Source organism: Xenopus tropicalis, chromosome 4 (genome assembly GCF_000004195.4).
Source record: "Xenopus tropicalis strain Nigerian chromosome 4, UCB_Xtro_10.0, whole genome shotgun sequence".
Taxonomy (NCBI): Eukaryota; Metazoa; Chordata; class Amphibia; order Anura; family Pipidae; genus Xenopus; species Xenopus tropicalis.
This window is the reverse complement of record NC_030680.2, coordinates 21,192,582-21,204,018: the sequence shown is the minus strand read 5'-3', so window position 1 is coordinate 21,204,018 and position 11,437 is coordinate 21,192,582. Positions and strand designations below refer to the sequence as shown.

The 11,437-nt window shown below is 41.0% G+C and overlaps 1 protein-coding gene across 3 annotated transcripts in view; it reads right to left on the bottom strand.

The window, feature by feature from the left end:
• Nucleotides 1-3,287: 3,287 nt before the first annotated feature.
• The window catches only part of ccdc34 (coiled-coil domain containing 34), a 28,441-nt gene continuing 20,291 nt past the window's right edge, over nucleotides 3,288-11,437 (bottom strand). For all 3 annotated transcript variants that reach the window (XM_002937674.5, XM_004913458.4, XM_031900523.1), the window contains exons 6-7: nucleotides 10,471-10,612; nucleotides 3,288-7,792 (exon numbers count right to left, since the gene is read on the bottom strand). In XM_002937674.5, the coding sequence (XP_002937720.1) occupies nucleotides 7,575-7,792; nucleotides 10,471-10,612 (360 nt within the window). In that variant the 3' untranslated portion in view covers nucleotides 3,288-7,574. The remainder of the gene's footprint in view (nucleotides 7,793-10,470; nucleotides 10,613-11,437) is intronic.

Genomic DNA, 11,437 nt, shown 5'->3' with positions numbered 1-11,437 from the left:
TGCATGTACATGAACTATGACATTGTGAGAAGAATGCTGGTAAGCAGGTTCAGGTCGGGGGGTAATTGGGCATGGGTTGGGCGCGGGTCTGCAAAAATGGACCCATACTGGGATTGTATCCTCTGCCAGCTTCTTTCTCTGGAAAGGGGGGGGCAAAAGGGGCAGGAAGAGGTGGCCAGTGATGTCACAGGGGCGAGGAAGAGGTGGGTTGGTGATATAATGGGGAGGGGTTATGATGTGGCAATCGGCAATTGGCTGTTTTTCCTAATTTGGAAAACTAGACAGGCAGTTTTAACCCGGACAGCCCTTCTGAAAACCAGGCTGTTCCGGGTCAAACCTGGACAGGCGGCAACCCTAACCCATGCAGGTCTCTTATGGGTGGGGTAGGCTGTGGAAGGTGGCTTTCCTGGTTCAGAGCTAATAATCTAGTCACATTAGTGCCATTAATAAATTCTCTGTGACAATATATGTACCATACAGTTGTAGTGAGGTAAGTTTGTTAGATCATTTCTGCCATAAGAAAATTATGTATGTGGGATATGGCCATAGAGGAGATAAAATGCAAAAGTGGCTGCTTTATAATGGCAGTTCGCCTGCCTGAACCTGGTAAAATTTTCTTGCCCACATTTCTTTTCTTACTCTTGGCAAATTGCTGATTTTTCACTGCAAAAAATCACCATGTGTGAATATTAAGGAATAGGGTCATGGGAAAGCATGTTTTTTTTTTTTTCAAAACCCATCAGTTAAAAGAGCTTCTCCAGCAGAATCCTGCATTGAAATCCATTTTTCAAAAACACAGATTTTTTTTTTATATTTAGTTTTGAAATTGTTCATGAGGCTAGCTATATTCTTTATTTCCCAGGGTGCCACAGCCATGTGACTTGTGCTCTTCAGTCATACTTTACTGCTGCGTTGCAAGTTGGAGTGATATTCCCCCCCCCCCTCCCAGCAGTCGATAAGCAGAACAATGGGAAGGGAGCAAGATAGCAGCTCCCAGTAGGTATCAGAATAGCACTCAATAGTAAGAAATCCAAGTCCGGCTTGGGACTCCTCCAGTTACATGGGAGTAGGAGAAACAATAGGTTAGCTGAAAGCAGTTCTAATGTGTAGCGCTGGCTCCTTCTGAAAGCTCAGACTCAGGCACAATGCACTGAGATGGCGCCTACACACCAATATTTGTTGGTTCAAGAATAAAAGTTTAAATGGTAGAGGGAAATATTTACTATGTAAACAGTCTAATTTAGAAATGAAATGAATACCTTTAGACATGGCAAAGAACATTTTCAACCATGTGAAGTTGGCAAAGCTTGTCGTACTCCTTTAGTAATAGGTGATACTGCGGCAAATTTTCATTTATGGTGACTTTTTAACTTTTGTGCTTTACTAAATATGCCCCACGTCCAGAGAGGACAGGACAACTGCATTGTGGGTGAGAGTGGCCACAACTTTTGCCACTAAAACATTCTGAGGGGAACAGTTTGGGTGCAAATGGGGGTCCATATATTTTGATAACATTTAAACTCTACGGGAAAGGAAAGCACACAATAGATTTATAAGCTAAGAAGTAGGATTTATCAAGTGGCAGCTCAGAGAAAATAACAGTTGGCGCGTTGCCTCCAAGTGTTGTCAGATCCGTCAGCTTGCTTTATAGTGATCTACGTTTAACGGTTTTATCGGTTAATTGAATCGGCTTATGTTCTAAAGCTCATCAGTTCTAATTTATCAGAAGGAACAAAGAAATTTAGCAATGTCATTTTCCCTTCAACTAAATAGCAAAAGATCAAGGAAATTCCTTTTGACGCAGGAACCTGCCTCCTGGTCGTACTCCTGACAACAATCTCGAAACCATAAAATATATGAATTGAATCCATGAAAGCTTGCGTAACTAGGAAAGTGTTTAATGAGTCGCTCTCACCTTTCAAGCGCAAGTAATTTAGGGCGAGATTTATAGATTCTGGGAAAGGTGACAGAATATATCATTTATTTTCTGATTGAAGGTGTTAATTTCCCTTAGGGAACAATAAATCCTTCCAGCCGATATGGCTATAAGTACGGCACAGAAACCATTATCGAATAGTAGCCGAGTCTTGATGAACTTTTAGCGCCACAGAGGGCAGCTCTGCTCAGTTATAACCGTGCCGCAGAAGCTTTAACAGTTGGCATGTATAGGTGCAGCCCCTGAGCGTTCATACTGTTCCACTACCCTGAGTTTAATATGCGGATTAATCTCCGGGCTATTACAAGCTCCAGCTTGATTTGTGCCTTAATTGCCACAACATAAAAATGTGAATTCAGTTTGCATGCCATTGTTAGAATCCTTCATCAGAACTCCCACCTGAAACTGATTCATGGCCTTAGGGAAGGTTCTGTGCATTGAACTCACTTCAAAGGAAATATTTTCCATGCCACTTATCATTAAAGAAGACGTGCCCGGGTCCCTGGGTGAGAAAATATGGGATTATTTCAGATGTGCTACATAATATGTACTGATTATATTAAGAGTATTTTGTATTTCTAAGAGATGAATGTATATTCAAGTTTCGTTTTCATGATAGTTCTCCTACAATATATTGCAAGAATAAATTCAGGGCAGATGTATTGATTCACTCATGACTTAATCTAAGGACTATCCTCTGGAGAAATAGAGTTCCATCAACTTTGATTAAATATCATGTTCATTCCAACAGTGAAACTTCTGTTTCTTGTGATGGGCCATCTGGAATCTTGCCTAATAAAACACCCCAGTTAGCCAAGTATGGATTCAATGACATATCATTAGTTCCTACATTTTGACCTTCCTACCATGGCTATCCGGGTTGCTGCTAGTTCGACCTCATAAATGCTTATCTGTTGGTTGCCCTCGGCTTGTCCAACACTTACCCAACTTGTGAGTTAATCAAAGACTGGGCGGTGACAGCAGCCCAAGGGCCTGATACCTTCTTACTTATGTTCTGCCTGTGTCTCGGACTCAGGTCTATATTGGTGCTACAGCAGATAGCGTAGGCTCCCAAGCATTGATCGGCACCCATTTCTTTAAGCTATTTTTTAGGGTGAGCACATAGGGAAGTCTTGCCTGAAAACAGATTTGCATAGTACGTTACTGGAATCCCTGTGTCCAAATTATTTGTTTTGTGTTGTTACGCAAAAATGGCTTCTGCATTTCCAATTAATCACAGGATCTAAATGGTTTGGACCCAGCAAAGGTGCTGTGTAATGGTATTCACTGGCATTTTGTTCCCTGGAGGGTAGAATACTAATCCTGCAATAACTAGAGCCACAATTATTTAAAATACACACTTTATTCAATGGTTTGTATAAAAATATCAAAACAGTGTTTAATAATCACATTTAAAACAGTAGCAATAAAAAAAAATCTAAAATCTTTTATAATCTATGAACAAGATAATAAATTATACTGTTAGACATTAAAATATTACAAAACATACAGGGTGAAATAAAAGTAGAAAAATTGTGAACAATAACAATTGCAAAATAATAAAAAAATCCATCAGTAACATGTCCCTCGCCTAAACAGCGAAAGAGTCGTTACTCTGCCCTTTCTGCTTTGCCCTAAAGCCCTGAGAGAGCCTACAAGCTGACAGCAGAATACCTGTAATATACAGAATTAGTCAGATCCAGGCTAATTTCTCTTTTGTAATATTTATCTATGTATTTTGGACAGATTTGCAAACACATCAGACATATCGCATATTTCTGAACCAGAACCCAACCCGGCCTGAACTATTCAAATATTTGTTACACTTGCACCTGTTCCACCCTTTTGGTGACATTAGATTGGGGTAATGGGACATCACCAAAAGGGTCAGGACATCACACATATAGTAGGAACAGCCTCTCATTGTTACATTTCAGCACAATATTTGACTGATGGTATTTGAGCCATGAACACACCTGACCCAAGGGTAAACATGTGGCTTCTGGCCAACCAGCACACTCATTATGAACATTTTACCAAGATCAAAACTTTTGCACTGGCAGTAAATAGGGCTGCTGCCCTTTTTTGCAAAAAAAAAATTCCAGCAATTCAACTGGGGAGGGGGGTTGGAACCATGAGGGCAATAACGTTAATGGGAGTAGTCATGATTAAAGGGGGCAGGGTGTTAAGGACACCCTGGTCCAATCACAGGGAAAACTTGCTGATTACTAATAAATTGCCAGTAATTTGTAATAACACCCCCAAGATTTGGTGGTTATTTTAGTGGCCAAATGGACTAGGTGGCAACCCTACCTGTGAAGTAAATGCCGTTGGTAAATACTTTGCATAATTTGCACCCTTCTAAATAAATTACAAAGCACATTTGCCAATATGAACATCACACCCTCTATTTGCACCCTCTATAGTCACAAAACAAAAACTGTAGTACCACGTTAGCCAGTGGCAAAAATAAATAAAAAACACAAATGTATTGTAGAAATGATACCCATGGGCTAACAATAAAAATACATTGCAAGAGGGGCCTCAGAGCTCAGAATGTTTTCAATGTATTTTTGTTAGCCAATAGGTATCATTTCGACAATACGTTTGTGTTTTTTATTTTCACTTGAGTAAATGAAACCCTGATTTTGATGGGTGGTCATACGCCATCCCTAAACCTAACCCTTCTGTTCCCATCTCTAGGTCTTCAAACTTAGGAATGATTCTGACTGAAGGTACTCTCTACCAGTCACTCATCTAGGTGATATCAAACTTACGAAGACCCGATCTATAAGAAGAACATGTAATAAAAAGGTGCAAGGCCTAAATCGGGGCTGCCCAAAACTGTTCCCAAATAGTTCTAGGTAACCCATTAACATTCCCAATTATTTAGATTTTAATGAAATGCCTTGGTTATTGTTTAATTACACAAAACAACAACAACAGTAAAGTCACTGTTTCCAAGAGAGCATTATCACTTTGAGCCCTTTTTAACAATGTGCGGGAAATGAGTTGTGCTGAAAAATGGTGCAAGAGGAGGAATAAATGACATAGATGTGCTCTGTGTATTTGGATCATGGAAATGTAACATCTGGTGCCTTTTCTATATCTCTTCTCCTTGGCACGATTGTCAGAGTGAGAATCCTAGAAAGAATCTTTAAGGGGACTCGCCATATAAGTGTAATGCAAAAGTACATTTTGAGGGCCTGTTAAAGTACAAGGAAAGTCCTACAAAACGCATATATATCGCTAGTACCCCTCCTTTACTCTTAAATCGCTTACATCTATTAAACCTAAAGCCTTCTGTTTTTCAGAACTTTATCTTGCAAGTCGCATATGCAACTTGCGCTCCTGTGCTGCCATCTTGATTTGCCCTCCAGAGACGTCCTTGACCTTACATGACGCAGTTACAAGCAAAAAAAAGTGTTAGTATTTTGGCACATCCTTAAGTCTTCCGACTTTTGTGTTGTGAATGAACACCACAATAATACACCTGCAGTTTTAGTTAATCGCCAATATATTCTCTCTCTGCAGATTCTGGGATTGCAGGCACTAATCACCAAAGTAAACTGGATTAGATCAATGAAATATTTCAATAGCTTTCAGTACAGGAGCTTCAAGAGAGAGCTGGAGTGGTTTCTGTGGGCCCACTATTTAGAAAGCTTGCAGCCGAAACCTGACAACACCATCACCTGAGGAATTCTCCTTGAATCTTACCATATAAAGCCCCTCCTGAACGTGAAATTTGAAATCTTAATCTCCCCCTTCCTTTCCAGCCTTCCCCCTCTATACTGGGGAGCCAAGGCCTCTCTAGACTATTTAAACTTCAGTACCCAATGGTCTTTGGAAACTAAGCTGCCCCAAATCTCAACCTGTACTATTTGGCAACAAAACTTGTCACTACATGGTGGTGGGCTTCCTCTAAATAAACTAATGCAGCCAAAAACCCTGGAAGCTCAAATAGCTGGTTCCTATATAAAGGATAATGTTCCTGTGGGGTGGAACTCATATACAATCCACCAGAAGAGAGGGTAGGTAAAAACCCGTGTGTAGGAGCCCCAATCAAACAAAAGCCTAGAGATGCACAGATGAAGAGGACACAATTGATATTTTTAGATATTATAGTATATAAACTATCCCAAATATTAAATATTGGCTTATGAAGGAGGACCTTTATTCCCTGTTCGTATCACATAATCAGCAGAAAGTGACATTGTTTAGCTTTTACAGAAAAAGATGAGTTATATATGTGTAAGCTCTTGCTCAAACATCTATTTTTGTCACAGTTGGAGTTTGACTATTTTCCTGGCAGGAAAGAGCAGTGAGTATCACACAGAATCCCGCACACTGGTGTCCTGAAGTAAAAGATGTAAAAAGGAGACTTACTGGTCGATTATACCTGGCTACTTGCTGGCTACTGATTAGTACTGTATTAGTAATGCTGAACAGTAGCAGAACAAAAAGGTCAAACAAATAAAAATACAGAATAAAATTGCAGTTATAGAACAGTGGTATCAACCAATGTTATACAGGTAAGCACAGCTCTTCCATGCCCATATTCCTCCTCCTGCCATTACTTATTTGTATGCTTGTGCCTGCCGTGTCCCCTCTAGTAACATCAGAGAGTTGCGAAGGACAACTTTTTGTTGACCCACACATCACTACTGTCCACATCAAACTACTTTTCTTTCTTTTTTTTTTTTTTTTTAAACTACTAATGGGCATAATTATAAAAGGATAAACTATAAGGTTCTATTCACATCTATAACAATAAAGTTTCTTCAGTGTGAAATGTGCAAACTGTCCATTTATAAATATACCCCTTACTGATCAATCAGTGTTTTCACATCATTTTTAATTACAACAAAAACATACATAGTCACTAACTGCATGTCTGCACTTTCTTATGAGCTGAACTAAGACTTCAAGCCCTTGTCTTTGCTTGTTGTGTATCTTGCCAAATAATTTCACAGCGAATTCTGAATAGGAAAATCTTTTGAAAAAAGAATGTGGGTATATTTCAGGGTCCGTATGATAAAAAAACATTTTGAAATTCAATATCTCCCATTATTTCTATTAGAATGTGTATATACACTGAACTTATAAGTGATGATTATCACCTATTTATTTTCTGTTATTCAGTGGGTAAAATATAGGCTTGGCTTCAGGGCTGCTATCAGTGAAGGTACAGGGGGTATTGGAATCAGGGCCACGTAGTAGAGGGTAGGCTACGATGGTAAAGCAAAAGGAGTATGATTAGTGAATGGAGTTAAAGTGGATCATGAACAGGTTAAAGCATTATTGGGGCTTTGTCTGGGGCCCATTTTACTGCCAGGGCCCACCATACAGGGGGTTGAGGTGAACGGTGGCTAAAAGTTGAGGCCCCCAGTCTGGTAGGCCCTGCTAGCTTAGTATGAAGCCCCTGTAATCACTAATGGCAGCCCTGAAAGCAACATGCCAGCTCCTACATAGAGATAACGCTAACAAATAAATAGGACAACATATTTTACTATTTTAAATATACAGAAAATAAAAAGCTAGTGTACATTTGTGTAGATGGATGCAAATATTATAATGCTTAATGTTGGGATATGCTGTAGATAAAAAAACAATACAGGTATTTTACACAGCATATCAGTCATCTTTTTACTATCCCCCCACCAACATGGAGATTGTCCTTAGGCTTAGAAAGTGACCTGACATTTGGTCGATACAGCTGGCTGGAAACAGGCCTCTTTTTCTTCTTTGCAGAGAGATTCTTGGTGGCTTCCTTTGGTGGAGGAGGAATGTGAATTGGCTTCCATGGAATGGGGTTATAAAAACCTGGAGCAGGATAGGAGCTAGCGTCATAATAACCTAAACAAACAAGAAATCATTATTATAATAGAAAATAGATGTTACTTTGAGACCAGGGAGGGGGTATAAGGGAAGAAAACATAAGTCCAGAGAAAGGCGAAGGCCCTGGCAAGGGAGAAAGTGGTGGGCATAGACAGTACTGTTTCTATATTTGCTGATGACACTAAATTGTGCAAAACTAAGTTCCATGCAGGATGCTGCCGCTTTGCAGAGCGATTTGACAAAACTGGAAAACTGGGCAGCAAACTGGAAAATGAGGTTTAATGTTATACACTAAATGGTAGTTTGTTGGGGGGATCCTTAATCGAGAAGGATGTGGGGATTTTTGTAGATAACAAGTTGTCTACTTCCAGGCAGTGTCATTCTGTGGCTACTAAAGCAAATAAAGTGCTGTCTTGTATAAAAAAAGGACATTGAGTCAGGGAATGAAGATATAATTTTGCCTCTTTATAGGTCCCTGGTAAGGCCTCACCTTGAGTATGCAGTGCAGTTTTGGGCTCCAGTCCTTAAGAAGGATATTAATGAGCTGGAGAGAGTGCAGAGACTGCAACTAAACTGGTAAAGGGGATGGAAGATTTAACTATGATTAGACCAGGGCCCCCCAACCTTTATTACCCATAAGCCACATTCAAATGTGCAACACAAGCATGCAAAAAGGTTCCTGAGGTGCCAAATATGGGCTGTGATTGACTATTGGTAGCCCCTGTGTAGCCTGGCAGCATGCAGGAGGCTTTGTTTAGTAGTACACATATTTTCATCTGCCACTAAAGTTTGCCTCCAAGCCAGGAATTAAAAAATAAGCACCTGCATTGAGGCCACTGGGAGCAACATCCAATGGGTTGGTGAGCAACATGTTGCCCCCCAAAGCCACTGGTTGGGGATCACTGTATTAGACTGTCAAGGTTGGGGTTTTCTTCTTTGGAGAAAAGGTGAGGGGACATGATTACTCTGTACAAGGACATTAGAGGGGATTATAGGCAGATAGGGGATGTTCTTTTTTCCCCATACAAAGGATCAGTGCACCAGAGGCCTTTAGATTAGAGCAGTGCTGTCCAACTGGCGGCCCGCATGCGGCCCGTGACCCCCCTCTGTGTGGGCCCCCACCTGTCTGGCTGCTTTGATGGCTTACCTTTGAGTAAGCATTAAATGGTATCAGTACTGAGATTAACTGGCCCCCTGCATGGTTCTCACCTCAGATTCAGGCTGTAATCCCTCTGTATTGTTTAAAAATGTAATCCCCTGTGTTTTTCACACCTTTTAATACCTGCATTGTTCACCCCCTGCAGTGTTCACACCTCAGGCTCAGACTGTAATCACCCCCATTGTTCACTTCTTCACACCTCAGACATAGGTACTGTAGGCAGAGTATGGCACATACAGCCAGCATAGGGCAGGGAGGGTATGGCACACACAGGAAGGGTAGGGCAGGCAGAGTATGGCACACACAGTCAGGGTAGGGCTGGCAGAGTATGGCACACAGGCAGGGTAGGACAGGCAGAGTATGGCACACACAGGCAGGGTAGGACAGGCAGAGTATGGCACACACAGACAGCATAGGACAGGCAGAGTGCTGCCTGTGTGTGCCATACTCTGCCTGCCCTATGCTGCTTGTGGGAGGTGAACCTGGCAGGGGGTTTGTTGTGGGAGTTTGTTAGCAGTTGGAAATAGCCATTAAATGGTCCCAAAGGTGTGTAATTACGTACTGGGGGTTGCTCTGCTATCCACAGGGGAGGAGGAGGCATATGGAATTTAAGGGTATATCTTAATATGACATAATTATTTCACATATGAATGATGGTTGATATCCCCACAGTAAGGACCAAGCATTTGGGCTACCACCCATTGTAAGGACCAAGCATGCTGTGCTACCACCATTGTGATAAAATAGGTGTGGTTTGAAGTGGGTGTGGTTTCAAAAAGGGGAGTGGTCAAAACTGGCTTCCATTAGTGGCCCTCCACTATGTATGCTAGAGAAATTCCGGCCCTCGGCACCGTAGAAGTTGGACAGCACTGGATTAGAGGAATGGGGAATGCCCTTCCTAGTGATGTTGTAATGGCAGATTCTGTTAATGCAGTACTAGTCTGTATGTAAGAATATAGATAGGTCAATATAGGTTTGTGTGTGTGCACCGGTTTCACTTCACTTCACAGTTGAACTTGGTCTTTTTTTCAACCCAACTTTATGTAACCGTGTATATATTCTATATGAAAATTACACAACAATACACACACCAACGACTGTACATGCAGGTCTAGACTAGGATTCACTATTGGCCCTGGCATTTCAAGAAATTAATGGACCTAAATTATAGAAAAACCTCAAACCCCACACTATTTAGAAATGGGAAAGCATTTAGGCTGGCACACTTTTTTTCACATACATAATCTATGTTTTGTAAGAACAAGGTAAAGGAGATCTCATATAACCTTAGATATGTTTTAATTGACTTTAAGGTTTAGGTTTTCAGACCTTTTTGGTTTAAAGTAAATAAAAGGAGGCCGGTGACAGCCACAAGGAGAAAATAACATGGGTCTGTACATGGGGACGGGCATGAAAAAGACATCCCTGGCAGAATAGGAGAGAAGCACAGCAGTGGCTTGTACAGATCATCATCTAAATAAATGTGCAGTATTACGCTATTACATCTTTACATGATGCTACCAATGATAACACTAACCTGTTAGTTTCCCATTGACATAGCCATAGCTGTTTAATGTTGGCCGTGGTTTATCCTTGGCTTGCTCCAGCCACTCTTTAAAGACTTTACTTGCTTTGTCCTTTTTATCTCTTTGTGCAGCTTGGAACTTCTCCTCTTCTTCCTGGAATGGAAAAATACCCCTTGATAAATAATAAAACAGTACATTGTACTTTATCCCAACAAAGATACAATTAATCCTTATTGAAGGTAAAATGTTAAGCACCCCCAAGTGACTTGAATCGCTTACCTCGTACCCCGGGCTGGTGCCCCTATTAGGAGAAAACCGCACCAGCCCAGGGCACCTGGGGCGAAGCGCTTCCTCCTTCCTTTCCCCGAGACTCCAAGTCCGGCGCATGCGCAGTAGAGTGAAAAAGCCAACTTCTCTGTTAAAGTTCGGCTTTTCACTCTACTGCGCATGTGCGCGGAGCGAGGGAGGTAAGCGATCTAAGTCACTTGGGGGTGCCTAACATTTTGGCACCCCCAAGTGACTTAGCCTTTCCTTCTTCTTTAACTGTATCTTTAAATTATGGAAATCTCAATTATCTGGAAAACCCCAGGTCCCAAACATTCTGGATGTTACATTCTGGCAAGTTACATAGTGATTTACAATACTATACAATAATATTAGATGTAGAAATGGTAGGAGGATAATGCCAAGGAATGTAGAAATTACATTTTTGATATTATCTACACATTGTGTGTATTTCTCTGGAGCTCTGATGAGAAACACCAGCGTTTAAAATGTCTCTTTATATCACTACCTGTCAGTTTGGAGTTTTATAGGCAAAGGAAAGGCATTTTTTTTGTACCAAAAGGTAAGAGATTTCAGCGGGGGATCCAAGAAAACATAGGTAGCTGAAAGTCTTACACCCTGCTGTGATGGCTATTTTAGTAGCTTTGTGTGTCCACTATTCCAAACAAAGACACAACTGCTTCCTATCAGTGA